The sequence below is a fragment of the Parus major genome, chromosome 17 (genome assembly GCF_001522545.3).
Source record: "Parus major isolate Abel chromosome 17, Parus_major1.1, whole genome shotgun sequence".
Taxonomy (NCBI): Eukaryota; Metazoa; Chordata; class Aves; order Passeriformes; family Paridae; genus Parus; species Parus major.
In genome coordinates, this window is record NC_031785.1 from 5,011,893 (window position 1) to 5,032,792 (window position 20,900).

At 44.3% G+C, this 20,900-nt stretch overlaps 1 protein-coding gene across 5 annotated transcripts in view; it reads right to left on the reverse strand.

The window, feature by feature from the left end:
* Window positions 1-145: 145 nt before the first annotated feature.
* The window catches only part of GPR107 (G protein-coupled receptor 107), a 44,825-nt gene continuing 24,070 nt past the window's right edge, over window positions 146-20,900 (reverse strand). Inside the window, exons 16-20 of one of the 5 annotated variants that reach the window (XM_033518533.1) lie at window positions 20,298-20,381; window positions 19,377-19,501; window positions 5,050-13,288; window positions 2,272-4,333; window positions 146-1,854 (exon numbers count right to left, since the gene is read on the reverse strand). In XM_033518533.1, the coding sequence (XP_033374424.1) occupies window positions 13,192-13,288; window positions 19,377-19,501; window positions 20,298-20,381 (306 nt within the window). In that variant the 3' untranslated portion in view covers window positions 146-1,854; window positions 2,272-4,333; window positions 5,050-13,191. Of the gene's footprint in view, window positions 1,855-2,271; window positions 13,289-19,376; window positions 19,502-20,297; window positions 20,382-20,733; window positions 20,898-20,900 lie in introns of those variants that run through there. The other 4 variants (XM_033518535.1, XM_033518534.1, XM_015644863.3 and 1 more) reach the window with 4 other exon arrangements.

Below are 20,900 nucleotides of genomic sequence, written 5' to 3' on the forward strand. Positions count from 1 at the left end.
TGCCTGGACTCCCGTGGTAGCAGCCAAAGAGGGGGAAAATCTCCGCCTAGATACAGCAAAACCTGTTTGCAAGGCTGTGGAGAGCCCAACACAACACACATGGGGTGTTTGCAGAGGACACAGAGGAGCACAGCTGACACAGCACTGCTCTTTGCACCTTTATTGTTTTTATCCAGCCAAACGTTGCCTGACACTCACTTCTCCAGGGATACATTTCCCAAGTGGATGTTTCTAAAATGCCTCGTCCTCCATTACCCAGCCTCACACAAACGAGCTCATTAAGGCAGAAGAGGATAAAAACACCATCACCATGTCCCACAGCGGCACAGCCTGGGGGATGAGCTGGAGGGATGGCACTGAGCGACAGGGGATTGGCAGCACGTGGCAGTGAGAGCTCTGTGAGGCCGTGTCTCCCCTCCAGCATCCCTCCCAGTCACTTCCAGCATCTGCATGGCTTTTAGGGACAAAGGCCCGCCAGCAGCTCCAACATAGGCCTCAGAAGATTCCAGTTTAGGCTCCAAATGCGCTGCAAAAATGTCCTGTGCAGCTCCTTCTTTGCTGCCCATCAGCAAAACTCCAATTTTTGCAGCATTTCCCTTCATCTGTGGTCCCTGGGCTGTAGCCACATTGCAGCAGGGGTGTCCTTTTGTGTGCAGAGTATGACCTGTTAGTGCCTGGCTGAGAATCCAGTGAAGTCCCAAACCTTCCCTGCACAGCACAGGCATTCTAGCACAAGCTCTGCTGCTGCAAAACTGATGTTGAAAGGACATAATTCTATTTAAAACTCTACCCTGCCTCCACCATGCTAAATGCTGAGAACTCAAATCACACAGACAAGAGGAGAAAAGTAATCGGAAACTATGCAAGCCAGTCACTTTCACTTCCCAGTTATTACCTTTAACCCTATTACTGTTTAAATAACAATCCTAGTGACATTTTCTAGGATGAAGTGACATTTCTACAGGCAGAGAAACACAGCCCAAGTCTGGAAAGACTCCTGGGGACGACAGGATTGAAATCTGAACAGCGATGGGAACACAAAACAATCGAGCCCAGCTGAATGTGGTCAGTGTGCCCGGGAAGGAGCGGGGTTGTTTGCTCAGAGGAAAATCCACGGCAGGCCAGTCCTTGAGAGCAGATTTGCTTTATAAATCCCCCTGTCTCTCTCTTCCAGGACAGACCTCAGGCATTGTTCACATCTCCCACCATCAGCAACTGCAGGACAAGTTCAGAGCCAGCCCAACCCTGACCTGAGCTGGCTTTTTGATTTAGCAACGTGTGCCACTTGCAGGGCTTCCTCTGTCGGATCCCACAGTGCAGCCATGGAAATGATCATTCCCTGGGTGATATTTGATGTTGCTGCCGCGGTCAGAGCAGGTTCCTGCTCAAAGGAACCTGTTACCCCTCCTGCCACACCAGCGCTGGAGGTTGGGATGGAACCGATGCTCCACGTTCTGACTGTAAAAGCTGGGAGCTGTGTGGGCTGCACAGCTGAGTGTGTGTCTGCAGAAAGCTTTTCCTTCCTCAGGTATCTACTTCAAAGTGTTTAATAAAACCCCAGAATTCTTTTTGCCCAGGACACAGCAAGTCTGTCAGGCTCAGCCACGCAGCCTTTTGTTCCACGTGGGCTCACCAGGCTGTGCACATTTAATCAGCATCCTCAGACGCCATCACGGGGGTTTTCCCCAACGCATCCTTCCTGATTTAATTGCCAGGATTGCAGCTGCCTCGTGGGAATAGTACTGCATGCAAGCAGCGAGATGCAGTCTGCCCCAATCTGTGTGCTCACTCTGTGCTTCATCACAAATGATCTTTTCTTTTCCCCCTTCATCTTCCTCACTGATGTGCTCAGACCTGAAAAATCAGTGGTGTCACACAGCCCGAGCACAGCACCCTCTGAATCCCATCCTGGGCACGGCTGGAGCTGTTTGGGGAGGGGGAAGTTTGGGATGGGGTAATAGCCAGTAATATTCCAGTTGCACGCTTGCACTCTTAGATGTGCCTTGACGCAGGAGCTGCCCCAGGAAAGGGAGAAGAGAGGCAGGGGATGGACTCTGGTTAGCCCATCCCATCCCCTTCCTCGCTCCTCCCCTTCCCCGGGCTGGACGAGGCGCCACACGGGGTCTGCTCGGGCTTCAGGCTGCTCCAAAGTGCTTTTTCCTACTGCATCAGGAAACCCAGCCACCCAGCCACCCATCACAGTTGTCTTTGTGGCCAGTGTCACCCCCAGTCCTGTCAGCTTATGAACATCCCCCTTCCACATCCACCCACCCAAAAGCAGATCGAGAAGATGCTCCAAAACCGACAGACCACATGAGCGAGGAATCTGTGACTGGAGACACCAGTGTGGCAGTGAACTCACGGAGCAGAGCACACACAGCCTGCAGTTTGTGCTTTTGTGGTGGAAAAGCCAAGTTTTGCCGAGTTTTCTTCTGCCAAAGCAGGAGTGGGTCAGCAGGGGAGTGGTGAAGCATCGGAGCCTGGAATGGGGAAGGAACACACACACAGAGGAGATTAATTATATCAACTACAAAAATAGTTGCTATTTTAAGGTTAATGCTTGAGCGATCTGACTCAGGCAGAAAAAGAGCCAAAGGAATTATTGGCATCAGCGCTGGCTGCTCCCCCAGACAAGCCATGGTCACCGCTGGCACGGAAAGTCACCAAAATAGCTGCTTTTCCAGAGGATTTGGGGGAAAAAATGCCATTAGAGTGAGTTCAACATCCTGGTGCAACAACCACAAGCAGAGGAATGCATCAGCTCGTCCTGGGGACACCCTCGGCTTCCCAGGCATCACACGCATCTCAGATTACAACCATTTTACACAAATATCATCTCCAGGCTGTGAGCAGCGTCCAGCGGGACCCCGCAGCTCCCAGCTCAGCAGCCAGGTGTTCCTGAAGCTCTTTTATGCTTGATGAGATGCGAGTGAGCTGCTCTTGCTTCACCCTGGTACCACTGCAGGTCACAGCAACCACCCAGTGCTGGCATTTACCAACTGCTTTGATAGCTGAGCTATACATGACTAAATAAGAAAGCCCTCAAAAATCAAGTTTTATAACCCAAAACACTCTAAAACTCGGACTCCAGCAGCAATAATGACTAGCACTGCCATAAATTAATTTCTATCTCAAGCATTTTAATGCCAATACATCACATGGCTGCAGGGAAACGCAACAGATACAAAACACTCCAAGTTTTTGGGGAAAGCAGCAGCAGGAATGGTGCCCTGCAGGCTCTTTCCCCAGGAAATGGAAGTGGAGATATTGAAATGATGGCCAAATGCAGCGGAAGGTCTGAAAATCAAACTTTGCCAAGGCTGCACGTACAGCTGTCACTCGAGACTGACACGCAGCCGGCGCGCTGAGCGGTACAATTTGCTACGCTATTAATTTCTCTGTTAAATTCTAGTTTATTTTTTAAAGCCTGTATTCTCTTTACAGCCTCTGGGGCTGTAATTGTTATGCTAATGCAGGAAGCCGGGAAGGGTGGCTGTGGTGAACTCATCAGCTGTTCTCCCGTTGCCTGCAGTTTGCAGGCAGCCCTGGGCTGAGACAAAGCCAAGCAGGAGGAGGTTTTGTGGATCTTCCTTCATGGCACATCACAAATACCGGCTGGCAAGTGGGAAATCACCCTTGTTCTGCTCCTGCCGTCCTCGTCCTGCCGGGCTCAGCCCAGCCACCTTGAGCCAAGGCTTGATTCCAGACTGACTGAAAATAAAAGGCTCCTCATAAGGACAACCAAGGAGTGCTGTGCACTTTGTCTGGGTGAGATAAGATCACACTCACAGAAGCGGCAGCAGCAGCATTTTGCAGCAAAGACTCCCAGCAGCATCCACTGGCACTCTCAGGGCTGGAAAAGGGGCTGGAGAAGCTGTTCTCCACATTGCTCTCCACCCACTGCAGGTGACTTGAGCACTCCTCACCAGGTCTGCTGCCAAGCTTCAGCGGGGGGTTTTTAATAACACACCCCACATCTGTGAGAGAAGCATCCTTAAACCTGAAAGACTGAGATTTGGAGCAGAACAGAGCATTTAAAAAATATACATATTTATAAGAACCTTCAAAATAAAAGGAAGTCACGTGGTTTCAGCTCTTCTGTGATCCTGGCCAGATGTTTGCTCCAAAGGCAGCTCGGTGTCCATTCTGTGCTGAGCTCTGAGCATGCAGAGGGCACAAGGAATGATTGTGGTGGTGGGCTTCACACCACAAAGCAGACAGAAATCATCCTCTTCATTACTCACGAGTCCTACATTGGCTCATCAGCCCCTTGGTGCCTGGGGTCTGTCTGCTGAGGACATGTGGAGGCTGGGGCAGCTGATGCTGACCTGCTCTGGTTTTAAGACAAGACACAAGTCTCTTGAGCAAGCTTTGTAAGCAAACTATGCAGTCATTGGTGATGTTTGCCCACCCAAATCCTACCCTGCAATCGTTAAAACCAAACAAAACCAAACCACAACCATCCCCAAAAACATTCAAACATACAAAATCAACCTGATCAAACTGTACCCATTCTTCAAATTCTGTTACTGTTTAAGAGTTTGAATTGTTGCCTCCCATAAGGCTGCTCTGATTCATGGAAACACTTGGGCATTGTGTGCTTGGTAAATCCCAGCAGATATTTCCGCTGAGATTTTGCAGTAACAGTTAAAACCTCGACTGACTCAGAATACAGATTAGGGCACACACCAACCAGCCTCACTTTAACGTGTTCCTCCCATGGAACAGCCAGGCTCACTCAAGGCATCTATGAGGTTTAACAGTAAAACTAAAATTTCCCTCCCCCCCAAACCAGGAATTATGCACGCAATATATTTCCCACTGAGATAAGCAAATGGAAAATGGCTGAGCCAGGCATTTCATCCAGCTCACAGCTGATGAGGGTCATTCCCTGCAGTGTATTTAGCAATGATTTGTCCAGCCTAGTGTTGATTATCTAAAACAACACAGAACTGCCTCCATTTCTCCAGGGAGATTGTTTGCAGCCAAACTCATTGGCAAAAGGTTTCTCCTAACATCTTGTTTTCCTCTGCTTTCGTTACATCTCACCTCTCCACAGCTCAGCCTCTGCACAGATTCCAAACCCATTTCTGTGGGTTATCCCCATGCAGCCATTTTGTACTGAGCTGCATCTTCTTGGCTTTCTTTAATCATCACTTAGTCAGGCTCACAGCTTTAATTCTTGTAATCTTCTGCCATTGCCCAATTCCTTCATGTCAGTCACTGCAGCTGTTCTTTGTAGCCCCTCCAATTTGGCTACCGCCTCCTGGTATGAGATCTATCCCAAAATGAACAAGTTTGGCTTCTCCCAGGAGAGGCAGATCAATACCTTCACAGCTGTGCTGGGTGGAGAATTCCTTCCAGCTTCACAGAGCTCCTGCAGAACAAAGATCCTGAGCAGTTCAGGGAGGAGGCAGCTGGAGCACTGACAGTAAACAGTGGGTGCATTCTCGGGGAGAAGCTGGTGCTGGGATATCGGGGGGATATGGTGACACCTTACCCAAATGACTCAGGACTGAAGGCATACAGAAGATCTGCACCCCAGAGCAATGTCCTCAGGGACTAAAACCCCCCCAAATTTATTACTACACTCACAGGTGACCCACGTTTTAACTGTTCCTTTCATCAAGGGTGCTCTTGCCAAGCTCAGCGCAATCATCCCAAGAGGGAGCAGCAAAAGGAATTTCACATTGCCTCTTCCATTTTAATCCTCACCTATTCCACCTGCCACCCCTGTAACAACCTCACATGCCTGTTTATAATTTTTTTCAGGAATAAAAAGAGCCATCTTATGTATTGTGTCTCAGCTACCCCACAGAAAATATCCCACAGGGGAGAAGAGCCACAACAAAGCAGTGTCACCCCCAATTACCATTTTCCATGGATGAGAGGGGAGAAAAGGAATAGATGACATGCACTTTTTACTACTTAAAGACAGAAGAAAGCCCTTGTCTCCTACCCAGGGCCCCAATATCAGGATCAGCTGTGCCAATAACAAACTGTGTTATTACCTCTGCTGTACAAAGCAATTTGGTTTTTATTGACCACTTGCTATACAGGGCACTACAACACTCTCCCCTCATTAAAGCCTGTCAGTCAGAAGGCAAAGGAAGGCAAAAGCAGATTTAAGGAGAAGGCAGCTCTTTGCAGTCATGAAGATAACCTTGCTCAAGTGAAAGCATCGACAGCAGGCAGCCAGGACTGCAATGAGGGCTGCAAATGATCAGACAGCTGGGAATTTCACACACTGGAAGAAAAACTTTAGTGCAGGTAGAACAATTTACCTCCCCTGGGCAAGAAAACACCTACAAAATGACATCCAAACACAGAACACTGAGGAAAGTTTTGTTAGCTCTGGTTTTGTTTCTTCTGCTCCCTGTGTAAGTCTGCCAGATGACCTCTGCTCGCAGTAGACCTCAAATACTGGGAGCTCTTCTTTGTGTCTCCTTGGAGAAAATGGTCAGGAATCAATTTTTCCACTGATAACTTCATTTGGTCTCCTTCTCAAGTGAGTGTTCCCACAATTTAGTCCCACCTTACCCACTCCACCCTTAACATTTCACTTTTCCTTATAGATGAGGAATGTTTGGCTCAGTTCAGGCAACTCCAGGGATGAGTCTCAGAGCTGCTGTCAGGGAATGAGAAGGGGGAAATGTTTTAAAGCCAAATACACAGTAGACAGAATATGCAGAGGATATTCAGTTTGGAGAAACCAGCATTAAAGAGATTTAGGCCACTCCAGTACAACGACCAGCAATTACCTGCATCAGGAAAGTTTGTTCTAACCTACAGTGAGGTACTAGGAAATCCAAATTCCAAGTACTTTTTATAGTTTAGCTCCCTGGTGAAATACCACCCACCCAGAGGCTTGAGGCAATGCAGAACTGCCTGCTTGGGAGGTGCAGGGTAGAGAAGACAGGCTATTTCTGGCATTACTCCTTGGTGGTAGGATGAGAGCCACAGGCTGAACTGTAAGAAACATCTTGAACACAGGAATTTCATGCTGAAGGACATATGCTTTTGAGGGATGGGGGATTATCAGGAAGAACACTTTACAGGAATGTTGTGCCCTCCTCATCCCTGCCAACCCAACCAGTTTGCAGAATTGAAATGCAAGGTTAGATCCCAACAACTCAGGAAGAGCACAACTACAGACATCCCAAATCACCATCAGTCTAACCTAAAATAGATGAAGGATTTGCCCATCTGAGGTAGTGTGGCCAGATCCACCAAAGATACTACTTCAAAAGTAAGTTTCTATCCTTATTTTGTATCTGGACACCGAGGTTCAGAGGATCAGCTCCTTGCCCTCACCTGGCAAGCTGACACCAGAGACCACACAGCACAGGGATGGAGAGCAGCAACAAGTCTGGATGCTCCTGCATTCCTGTCTGCCTGACTGCAGGAGACACAGGGCTGGGAGAAACACCTTTGTTCAAGACTCAGTCCTCAAACTACTGCCTAAATTCAGCTTACAAAACCAGCAGAGCAGCTGGGTGCATACAAGCACAGCTCCAATACCTGGGGCTCAAGAAAAGGCACCTCAGTGAACCTCACTGGGTCACTGACAGGAAAGCTTTTCCCTTCAAAATAAGTTTTTCACACAAGTTTTGTGATTTGGCCCTGTATCCATGATGCAGATGTTGATGGCTGGAAGCAGAAGTTGAGCAGAGGGAAATGCAGACTTTAGGATCAATGCTTGGCTGCTGGCAGTTCAGAAGGAGAAAATGAGATGCATTAAAAACTTCTTTCTGGTCAATCTTTATTTTACACATTTGCATCACAGCAGGGAAACCAAGTTACACAGACTGTCCTGACTTGTCTCTACCTTGCTTCTCTTCAAATACTGTTTACTGTTCTTTTAATAAAGTTTAAAAAAATACTGAAAAAAAATCCATTTTTACAGCTGAACAGGAACTGAGGAATAGGATATTTACAGGTCACCAAAACCCCAGGAACTGGACCTTGCTGTACACAGAAGTATTTTTTAGTTCTTCTGGAGCTCATTTACTAAATGAATTCAAAGCTACATTGTACAAGGTGCCCTAAAGCTGCTTAATGACACAAGAGGATGCAGAATTAATTATTAATAGTTCCTAAAGGGCAAGGGAAGCTATTTAGACCCATACTCTGTTTTAACAGAGCAGGTACCAGCTCCACTGGCTGCAGGATGAAGTGTTTCTGAATGTGGAGGTTGGACTCTACTTCAGTACACAGAGAGCAGAACACTGAGTGAAATCCCACAGGGAAATATGTATTAAGAATTGTCCTTTCTAGAGGATTTCTGCAGTCCAAACATAAATGGGTTCTTGAGCCAGACAGCCCATAAGGAGCTTTTCTCAGCCACTTTCTTCCTACACCACTCAACACATGAGTATCGGTATTTTTCTACATCCTGTTCCAGTCACTTGGGAGCACGGATCACGTGCAGTTCTCACTGGATCACTGCTATATCCAGGCAAGACACTACAAAGAGAAAATGAATAGCTTTCCAATATTTCTAAGAAAAAGTGATTAATCAACCCAAAAATGTTGTATCCAGCAGCTACAAAAAAGGAGGCAAATTAATTCAATTTACAATGTTTTACAGCAAATCAACCCCAGGGAACACAAAGAAACACTGGTCAAATGTCTCTGGGCAGCATCACCTCAGCTTTGATGAAACACTGAGGCTACTGACGCTACACACAAGATCACAGTTTCAGTGTGGGTCCCACTATACTCAAACCTCAGTGCACCTCCCACTCCTGCAGACCACAGCTCCTCACTCTTTGTACACAGGTGAAAAATGGGGATGTGCTCTATGAGTGAAGTAGAGATCATAACACAGGAGCTATAAAACATCTTCTTTAAAATGACAGCAATCTGTTAGCTAGCATGACAGGTCAAATTGAAGGAGACAAACCAAGTAGGCTAAAGGAAGATTTCCTTCCCTCTCCTTAATAGCTAGGGAACTCCAGTCCACAGAGCTCAATAGAGCCTACAATACCCAGTATTTGCTTCAAATTGGGCAGTTTTCAAATAAACAACAAAATCTCCTCCCATTCTCATCAATTTGATTGTCAGCAGCTCAACTGCTTTTCTCTAAGAGGAACACACAGTAAGGAAAAAAAGACTTAACACTAAAAATCTTCTACAGGACTTGCACCAGATGTGCACACTGGAGCGATCAGGGCATGCCCTTTAATGGCCAGAAGGAATGTTACAGTGCTCAAGGATAACATGGTGGATGCACACTCATGCTAGAGAGTCCACTTAGCTTAGAAAAAATACATCTTCCACACTACGAGCTCCAGACAAAATGCTGCAATGCAGCAAATTTTTACAACATGCTCTCCCAGGGTATGCCAGCATGGAAATCGAGGAACAGGGCACTCAGCTGGAGGAAAACACTGAACAATGCACTGCACACATCACAACACTGAGTTAGACAACAGCATGAAAGAGCATCTTAATAGGACAGCATGTGGCTTCTTCAACTCAAACTGCTCCACTCAGAGCACGCAGCAGCACTGTTCCAGATGACCCCATTATGTCTTGCTTTCTTTTAGTATGTCTCTTGATGAACCATCAAGGAAAACATTTTCCAGCCCGAAGAATGCAAGAGTCTGGCAGTTGCACTGCAAGGAGGCTTCCTCTGGAAGACAGCCTGCTGAGCAGCTCCAGCAGGAAGGAGGAGTGCAGCAGTGGCATGTACATGTCAGCATCCACAGGGATTTATTGGGGCATAACCTGCATTACAAGTGAAGACTGAACCAATCTCATTTTTGTCTGCAGAGGGGACTGAGTGCTCCACTGCAGCAGCATATGGAAAAGCATTCAAACCATTTATTCCCACTGCACCAGACCTGCTGTTCCAGGACTCCTGGCACTCTGCTGCGGGGTCCTGTTGGTGATTGCTTCAGCTCCTCACTTCAGCAAAAGCAGCGACAGGGAAGCAAAGCTGCATCTCCCTAAACGATCTGTAATCCACAACAGCTCCTCTTGCTTCCCTCCCTGAGAGAGGCAGAGCTTGCTACCAGATCAGCATCCATCAGCATGTGAAAGGCAAGCACTGATTATCCTGCCTGGGAAGCTCCAAGCTGCTGCACTCCACTAGCCCTGGAGTCATGCCATGCCAGTCATGCCGCTGTGGGTTTGCCTGGGAAGGAGGGGAGGGAACAGTCCTGTCTTTGATGCTTTGCAGTGCAGCACTCGCTGTGCTGGAGAGAAGCACAACTGCACCCATCCCCTCCACCCTCCACCATCCCAGCTGCTGTCCCATCCATTATATCTATCAAGACAGACTTTTTGTCCTGATCCAAGGAATTGTACCAGAGAAAATTCGTTCTGGAAATGGCCACAATAAGAATCTTGTTGTTTTTGACTTGTCCATGACTGGTTTTTTTTTTTCTTCCTAATGCTCAGGTCTGACCATTTCCTGCTGCTTGGCATCCTGTGTAAAGCACCAGCTGAACCGGGTTGTAGAGCTGACTGCTGAAGCTCAGGGCTGAACTTGGAAAAAGCTCTTGTAAAAAAATTACTTCCAGAATACTGCTGTGGCTTTTCATGCCAAGACAAAAAGAAATGACCCATTTTTTTGGCCTTTGACTGGTGAGCCAGGGACTTGGCAGATAAACCTACACCATATGCAACTTTAGCAAAAAAAGCACACATAAAAAAAAGAGAGAAAAAGAGACTAAGGTAACAGCACTTGCCAAATTGTCAGCTTCACTGATGCTGAGGTATGGAATAGGCAGCTGTTTGGAACCAGCTCAGCACTCCCTGGGATCACAGCACAGCCCTCGTGGTTCTGGGTGAAATGCCACACCCATGACAATTTCACATCTCATTCACAAAAGGAATTCCAGAATAGCATCCTCCAGATGCACTTTGTTCCTGACAGCACATCCTTATCCCTTACATACCTCAGTGCCAACACACTGCAAGTCTTCAGCAGGCTTCTCTGAACAAACTTTACAGCCTGTTTGAGCAGCCCTTTGGATGCAGGGAGTGACGCTTTTCACAGGGACAGAGTAACTGCAGAGGAAGAGGATGAGTTTTTCAGGTATTGCATTTAAGCATATGATGAGCTGGGACAGCCTGTGTTTATTTATGGTCCAGTTTCTCACACTTCAGCTAAATATGCAGATTGCTTCCTACAGAAGGCCTGAAAGGCCCATAGGTCACCAAACAGCCTTTCCAGTGATACAGGATCTTGTCCCACTAAAACTGTCTCACTGCAAGGCAATGACAGAAAAGTCAAACTATCACTGCTGTGATTACTGTGAAGTTACAGCTGAGGAGGAAAACAGAAGAGGATTCTGTAGCCAGAGACAAATGTTCTTCTTCTTGTGCTTTATCTGAAGAGAAAGCTGTTCCAGGCATCAAAGCAGACAGATTTATTTCTACCATCTCCATGGTGCATAGAACCAACACCTGGGAAAAGAAGTGGCAATGGGCGAAAGTGATGCTGCTCCTAAAACAGCAAGACTTGGTACAGACAAGCTCACCAAGAACTCCTCAATTCCTGCTCAGGAGTGAGGAAGTGGTTCAAGATTCCAGAGGAAATCATCCTTCTCAGCTTGAAGAATAAAATAACCTAGTGGCTAATAGTTCTCTAATCAGCTGTGCCCCAGAAATGTAGTCCCTCCAAAAAACCAATTCCTGAATGAGTCTGTAAGTGATGCTGGCACATCCAGAGCTCTGATGATGCCTCTCCCTGACACCCTGGCAGAAGCATTTGGCTGCACAGCACCACATGTCAATGTCCCTGCATGAATATTAAGGCTTCAGTGTGTCAGTGACCTTCAGCTGATTTATTTTTTGTTAAAGCTAATCCTCATTCCACCAGAGAGCCACTTCCATCCTCCCCCAAATGAACACCCATTGTCACTACTACAGCTCTGGACACCAACTGCCCTACTGACAACCCCAGGGACTACAGAGAAAACGTGGCATTTTGGAAGATGTCTGTAAAGGCTCTACTGCAAGTCTGCAGCTAACAGTCAAGGATTCCATATTCCCCTGCATCAAGGTTCTGGTCATCATCTTCTCTCAAGACAAAAAAAAAAAAAAAAAATAGGACAGGGAGTTACAATTGCCTGTTTTTGGTGGCAATAAATACCCCTTTGACCAGTTCAGCTCATCCCAAACAGCAGTGTCATTAATCCTACACAGCCAGAGAGGTATAAGTAGCCATCCAGAGAGGACCAGTAACTCAGGGTAACTGTGAACCAGAGATTTATGCTGCAGTAAAATGGCTAGACAGATTTCCACTGGAGAGTCTGGTACTGTTTATACTGTGCCAGAAAGGAGTGACTTTTGAAATACCTTGAAAATATTTTATGAAGCAAACTAAAGTGCTCTGGGTCACAGCTTGAAAGTAAACATTTAGGCAGACCCCTAAAAAGCAAGCATCAGTCTTACACCTCTTGTGTACTTCTTGTCAGGTGGGGGTGAGTCAAGAGCAACTCCATGGACAGTGGAGAAGGTACACAAATGCTTATTGCACTATAGGTTTAGTGCTTTAATGGAGAACAGTCACTTATTTCCTGTATAGCAACACATCTGAAAACCTGACACATTCAGGTGGACACCTGCAGGGATAAGACAAGAAGATACTCATCACCTTTCACACTTGCATGAGCAGTGGCAGAAGTCATCTGATCCAATACCTGTTCAGTCTCTCAAATAACTGCAGTTGTTCCTATCCACTTGGTTTGCAATGCTTCGTCCAAGCCAAAAGGAGTTTATAAAAAGAAAAAAAAAATACTTACATGTCTTTATCTTCTTTCCCCACCTTCTGACAGGCTTTGCAAGTCCCAGCATTCATGTTACATAGCAAGTGTGTGTGTATATGAGCATTATATAAAATATATTCTTTACATATACACTGAAGAGCCCTCTTCACATTAGTATTACACATTCTGAGGAACGCAACAATTCAGAATAAAGAACCGATCCAGAGAGGGAGGGAAAAAAAAGCTACCCAAAAATCCCTAGGAAAGCTTCACGCTCCTTGCAGGTACCAGGAGATCCCATTTTCTTATGATCAAAGGAATAGTTATATTTCTGCACTGCTTTGCTCTCCCTAGACACACCCCACTCTGCAGATTCAGTGGTGGGGAGTGCAAGTTGCTCCCTTTCCACTGAGAGTAATATTAATAAATTAAAAAAGTTTCTCTGAAAGTGCTGCCTTAGTCCAGTCCATCATGCCGTGCTTTCCCATTCGCCCTGAGGCTCTGCTGAACCATTCACCACTTTCTTGACTTTCTTCATGCCCTCCATTACTCCCGAAGTCGTCACCCTAGAAGAGAAGGGAGAAGCATCAGACATCAGACCTCAGACTGTAAAATCCATTTGAGCAACAGCTCACACCCATCAAACAACACTTCTCACATCTCTTTATCCACACTGAGCAGTTCCCATGTTTGATCTCTTGGATCACCCTGACAGCTCAGATGGACACCTCAAGGCCCTTCCCATCTATCATTAAACTAAAGCAGCAAGTAATAGTGACTCATAATACAAAAAAGGTAATAGGGGAGGTAAAACAGTTAAAGCAGGTATTTGCTAAATTTGAGCAGTTCACTTAAAACCCTCCTTTTACTATGCAGCTGACCACCTTTATTTCTGTGACTTTCTTCTGCATTTTAATAGGCACAACATATTACACAACTACACACACCGTGGACAGCGCCCCAGATGAACCTTATTAGCTTAATGCACACCAGCTCCTCTTAATAGCAAAATGAGCAGCAAAAAAACAGAAGCAAGAAAACCTTTTTATACCATCCAAGTCTGGATTTGTCATGGCAATCTGACCACTGAATAACAAAGCCTCACAATACCATTCAACATTAGGTAGACTGAACTGTTTATCCAGGCAGAACAGCACCACTCCTCTTGGAACTGCCTTGGCTCTTCAACAGCTCTTCAGCTCAGCAGTTTTTCTCTGCTGCTACACCAAACAGGCAATTTGGATGCACAACACATTTCCTTTATTCTTTTGCACAGTGTGATTCTCATTCCATACAGGTATTTTTTTTTTCTCCCACGAACATGTTACAAAGGTTATTCTGGACGCTGAACTTAAGAGTGCCAACAGCTCAATGCATCCCCAAGGGATGCCTGGCAGCACACACAGACCTGTCCTATTCAAAGCTGCCCCTCTTGGTCTGTGAGTGCTTTCTTCACCTGCTGTTTACCATGTCAGAGTGTTTTATTTGATCAGAGCTGCTAACAACATCTCCACAGCATCACCCCAAGAGGAGAAGTCATCTTCAGATAACACTCTTCTTCCCTTAGTTCCACGATAGATCCCAGCTTCTGTTCATGTACTGTAAAAATAATTTACTCAGCCTGCTGTGTTCAGTGATATTCCAGCAGTGGTCATACTGGGATCAGCACTGGTTCTCACTTTAAAGTGGGCCTAAATGAGCTTGGACTTAACAGGAAAAGGTCACAAGAGTACAGATCAAATAACTTTTTTCCCTACTAAAATATAAAAAGAAAAGTACAGAGAAAAGTAAGCAGGTTGCTTAAAGGAGAAAGATGGAATTAGTAAACAATAAACATTTCCTAGAAGAGATCAAGCCAATCAGTACAGAGACATGTAGATATTTTAAGTTCTCCCTGTTGACAAAGGTTTCTCACAGTCCGATAGGAAAAAATCTGAGGAAACATAAGCTAGACAAAACTGAAGTAGATGGATAACTAATTGGAAAAGTATGCATTGAGATGTACTTAATGGTTTCCTGTCAAAAATGTAAGAATATTGAGTGTGGTTCCAGAGAGGCCTGTCCTGGGTTCACTTCTACTCAGTATTTTCAGTAATTGCCTGGGTAATGGAATAGAGAACTTGCTTATTAAATCTGCACAAGACACTAAGAGCTACATACTGGAGAACAAGACTGGAATGCAGAAAGATTCTGGCAAATTGAAGTAATAATCTGAAAAGTACAGGAGGATGCAGCAAGACAGTACACCAAGTTTACTCTTCAGAAATAGTCAACTTCTTAATTACAGAACGAGGAGCTAAGTGTCCATTCCTCAGGGAGGAGCTGAAGACTGCCATGAGCTACAAACCAGAAATGAGCATCTCACACAGCAATGCAGCAGCAGATACACTGGGATATATAAAGAGGTGTTTCACATGTGCATGACACCAAAGTAGTCCCAACATTTGACTCCCAGCTGGGAAGATCCCACCTGGCACACAGCCTAGATTCCAGCCCTGCACTCTAATGCCATTAGAGAGCCACTGCACACCAAGGTGGTGACAGAAGTAATGCTTATGGCTGAGAGGGAATGATCCATGTGTATGAGACAGCTACACACTAAAAGTGCAGGCAGATCAAGCCACATCCTTTGCTACCAGAGAGGCCATTTACTGTGTCCCCCCTCAGTAACAGCAAGTAACTGGGAGAGATTTCTGTGTGGATTCTCCAACAGTGAAGGTCAAAGCCCATCTGAACAGTTAAAAATACTGGTTTTGTCTCATGACAAATGTCTGCATGAAGCAGCTCTCAAGTCTCTCCTTTTCTCAGATTGTTCAGGTACAACAGGCAATTCCTCTCACCCTCAAAATCAGTCCAGTCATCACATTTTACTGCCCAATAAAATAAGGGCAGCAGCACTAAGACCAAGCACACTGAAATCCTCACTGTCCTCCCAACAGTCTCAGCACTTCAGCTCTGACCTGCAATACAGCAGGGAAATGTTCCTCACCTGCAGTCTGCTGAACTGCATTTCCAGCCCACAAATCAGTAGCAGTTAAAATGCAACAAATCCTTCTCACTAAACCACCCCTCTCCTGAGAGCATTTCTGTGCCTGGCAGAGATGGATATCCATCAGAAATGAGGCAGAGAAGGAGTTCCCCAAGCATTCCATCACATAGTGATACGTGCTGCAGAGATTTCAGGGGGTTTATTTTTCTCCTGCATTGTATCCAAGGTATCAAGGAATGACTAAACATTCAGAAGTATCTCCAGCTCTCCACAGTGGTGGATCTCAGCTGTCTTTTCTCCTGTTTATTTGTTTTATAGTCCAACAAGAAACACTGCAACATTGGCAGCAGCCAGCCCTTACAAGCTATTGCAAACTGGAGTGAAAACTGATCAGCGTAGAGCAAAAAAGCTGATTTCTGCAAGCAAAAGATGTGTTAGGTGAAGAAAATCACCGCTAATGGAGAGCACCATGAATCAGTCTGCCACGAAGCACAAGATGAGAGAAAGCAGAGAAAAGCAACTAAGCAGGACAATCTCAGCACAGAATAAGCTACCTCATGACACAGAGAGAAACTCCAGATCCCAAGGCATAAGCAAAGATCAGTGTTACCACAACAGTTCCCTGTGTTGAGGCTGTTTTGGGTGTTAAGGAGAAGCAAAGTCTCCACACACTGAGTAAGATGGATTTACCAACTTGAGAACAAAACCATTAATGGCTTCTTCTCCTGCAATTCCTCCTGCAGTGGAAATATCTTAACCACCCATGCATGCATGAACATCATTCTCAACCCAGACCCATTAAAGAGCACTTTGATATCCAGCATCTAAAGCCAGCTGAGTTAATGAAATAAAAAACAAAACAATCAAAAATTCTTCTTTTCCCCTTCCTCACCCCCACCTCATCTACAGTACTGTTCATATTTTGGTGTTCATGCCCCAGAAATGGCATTAGGACTGGAAGCCTGACAGCTCTTTCTCTCTTGGCTGCAACTTTTCAAGCTGGGAACTTTAACAAACTGTCAGTGAGGAGCCCACGTACTGCCAGAACTCGAGAGGCTGCCCAGCACAGAATACACAGAAAGCCACTTTGCTGATGATGAATGGCTATTGAACCTGCTTAAAAAAGGACAGACGGGTCCTTAGCTCAGCTTTAGTCTCCTCCCTGCCAGGACAACTTCTGTGGAGCCTGGAATAACTGAAGAGATTCCTGCAAAGTCTGTGGATCTTTTCTCCAAGCCAGAGTTACCTTTGCTATTCTTCATTTGTATTTTATTCCTGAGAGTTACAAGGACTTAAAAAGAGAGGATCTGTGCCTTGTGTTGCTTCTGAACAGACACCTAATTTGCAGATTTTTCTTTAAACTTTCCAGATTTCCTTAACAATTTCCTTTCCAATTCCTTAACAATATTTGCATTTACTGCCTGACCAAGACTTGTATCATTTGCAATGCATGAAAACAGACCCAAACTAGAGAGCTGCATTTAAAATGTCCTATTTTTTTTTTTTTTCATGGAAGAAAAGCAATCCTGGAAAAGAGGTTTGATAACCTCACAGCTTTCCTTCTCTACTGGCTCATAGACATGTTGAGTCTAAAGGAACTGAATGCTTCTGTTTTAGAGAACCCAATTTTAAACAAAAACCCTCTGGGGGAGGAAAATAACAATAAAACTGACATAGCAGAACACCATGAAGTTTGCAGGTTTTTAGTTTCTGCCACAGCCTGTGAAGACAAGTGGGTATTTATCACATGAAAAACAAAACACTCATGCAGTGGTTAGTCAGGACACCTCAAATAAACCCAGGTTATTTTTTTCCCCCCACAGAAACAACATTTAATATTTATGAAGACAAAAATAGGACCAGCAAGACCAAATCAATGAGAAATTTAATATACTTCCATTGCAGTGCTTCACCTGTCACAGAATGAGTAAAAACTCTGTTTTTCAAATAGCTACAAACATAAACCTCCTGATGGAGCTGGGGAAGGGAGAACCAGACACAGATTATACCCTGCCCAGTGCCCAAATGGAATAAAATTTCCTGTGAATAAGATCAGAAAAATTCAAGCAAGGCTAAGGGGAATAATCTGCAAGGCACAACAGTGGAAACTCCCAAAGGAAAGAGCAAAATGCCTTACTAGGAAAAGGCTCACAAGCAATTCTAACCCTTGAGATTTTAGCAACGTCTATCTTATGATGAGATGTAAATCACTGAATTACTTCATTAAACTTTCTCCACCTCATTTCTGGCAGATTCTCCTAAATTTAGCAACTTCTCAATTGACTAAAATCACTGTATTTGAAAGGTGTCCTATTATTAGTCCTAGCAAAACCCCCACAAGCAAAAAATCATTAAGCACGTAATGAAACTCACTCTAACAGGCAAAAAGGAAAAAAGCTTGTTTTGGTACAGTCACAAATCCTGCCAGTTGAGACAGTGACTTCCTGATGTGAATGCTTTTTTAACAAACAGCTTCCAAACTGAGACCAGTTTCTTACATAAACCATTTAAACACATGTAAGTGATAGTGATTTTAAGGTCACTACCCACTAGTTGGATTCCACTTGCAAAAATGACAGATTTTCTAGACCCAAAGCAAAAATAGCTAAGCATTTAAAAAGATCTTTGTTACTAGCCATATTTCTGAGAAGTTAAACTCCTTACATGACATTTCAATCTGGATTCTATGATTCAAACCTCCTTGTAGCAGTTTTCCAATAAGATTAATTTCTTTCTGAGCTAACTATGACAGCAAACACATTTGGACTTTTTTTTGCCTCTGTAATAAAAACAGTGCTGATTTATTTCACTCAGGTAAAGGAGATTTGCCAAACTGCAAAAAACTCTTAGGAACAGTCTTCTGAGCCTGTACATGAATTACAATTATGCATCAAACCTATAACTACCAAAGGATTAGGTTAGCTCTGCTTCTATTAGGGCAGCAGACTCAGGGGCACCTAAAGCTGTATCCAACACTCCTGGCAGGCAGAATTTCTTAGGGCATTTTTAATTACACATTTGAAAATGCCATTCATTTTTTAAGTCCTCAGAAAACCACTGCAAGGAAAATGACAGGGACTTAGCCTGAACCCTGCTATATAATTTTTCCAGACTAGCTCAGGTCCTGAAGCATCGTGGTTCTGCAGCAGGGAATAAACTAGGGAAGACTATTGATAAAAATCCATCTCCTTGGCTCAGTGTTGCTTAAAATAAATTTTTGCAAAGCTATGTGCTGAACACCAAGGCAGAAGGGACTTTACACCATGTTCATTTATTTATTATTATTTTTATGCATTTATTATGTTCTGCAGATTGGTAGTTAATTTTTGTTGTTCACTTGGGTTTTTTTAAAATGAAGCATTAATGACGAACTGTAAAACTCATTCATGTTCCATAATCTAAATTAAAATTAGAGGTTTTCTTACTTGACATTTTCATGGGTATCTTTTTGCCCCATGAAAAGCTTTACCTGCTTTTTCCACAGTACTGCAATATCCAGGTCAGAGGCTCCTATGCACATCATAAATCTCTTTACACACATCAAAACAGACACCTCATCTTTAAACGTGGGCAGATCCTCATCTTTGTGACAGAAGGATTTAGAGAGATTAAAGTAAACTACTTTTCTCAAATCAAGGGAAGTAAAAGGGGAGAGGGGCTCTTACACAGCTTCCATCTCCAAGTCATCCTCATCATCTTGAGAGAGCTGTAGGTAAGGGTTGTCTGATGCTGGACGGAACTTGTACCCAGTAAGGACAAAGAACACGAGCGTGGCCATTTCATCCAGTAGCTGCAAGGGAAAACACAAGATTGAAGTTCAGTCCTGCTACGCTCTGTGGTCACAAAACATCCCTCCTCATTCATAAGGTTCAAGGTTTAATGGCCAAGAGGCCTGGGCCACAGCAGAAATAAAAGAATTCCTGTCTGGTTGTCATTAATACCAAGCTAAAGGCTGTCAAATGCTTTGTTCTTTCAGTTTTCCCTGTCTCTTTAAATAGAGTTATAGTTCTATCCATCTCTCCAGAGTTTTCAAGGAACTATGGCAAGACTTAGCTTTCAAATGTGGGGGGAATCATTCCTACATTGCTTGGTCCTTTCAACAGTTAATGTATTCCAAGGACTCCCTGCACAGTTTCTTGGATTATGTGTTAAGAAACCAAGGATTTAGAAGTCCATAGGCAAAAGAAGTCTGTAGATGGAAGAGCAAAAGCCTATTTCCCTGGCTCCCTCAGGCTTCAATTACATAGAGCAAACCTGACTAATTTTTTTCTCCTTTGTATGTTCTTGATTAATTTCCTTCAGACATTTTTAAATTGAAAGACTGAAAATCAATAATGCAATTACTTTCAGACATCTCATGTATAATCCAGCAGCCTTGCTGGACAAACATAAAACTAACAATATCTTCTTTCACCTTAAGCACATCAGTGATAAAATCAAGAGGAGGCAAGGTGCAGCACTGTGCTTTGAGATGCTTTACTGTTAACATGAGGAACATTTTATGGAATTTTGTTGTGCAATTATATTTAAAGAATAATAAAGAAAAATATCAAGGAATGGATGTATTTTCCTTTACTGGCAAATACCTGGTACAGCCATTTCCACTGGAATGGAACAGCAATCTTTATGAGAATTGCAATGATCCGTGTGAAGTAAATGTAACACACAATCTGGGAAGGAAAAGGAGAAAGCATGAGAACAACAGCACCATCCTTACAGAACCTTCTTACCCCAGAGAAATAGCTCAAGCAATTCCCAACCAACTCATTATGTCAGACTAGCCTTATTATGCTCCTCAATAAACATGGAAGATACAGGCTGAGGGTTCTACTGCTTGCTGAACATCCAATAACTCAAGCTATTGGTAACATACTCAAGTTACAGCAGGAAATGCTTTAAGTATTACAATTTCATAGAATTTCAAGAATCACAATTGTAATTTATTACTCTTGCCACTTAGAAGAGCCTGAAATGAGGCCGTTGGAAATCATTAAGAAGCCTGTGTTCTCCTGGGAAACGTACTCATGGCTCCCACTGACTTAATCAGGAACTGCACACATGCATCTCCAGGCACCATTTGGTCCCAAGTTTAATTTTTAGCAAGTTTACAGTACGTTATTCAAGCCCATCAATTCAACTGGCAGCTCAAGCTGTCTCCAGAGGAAATCAGGAAGCATTACAAATAGCTG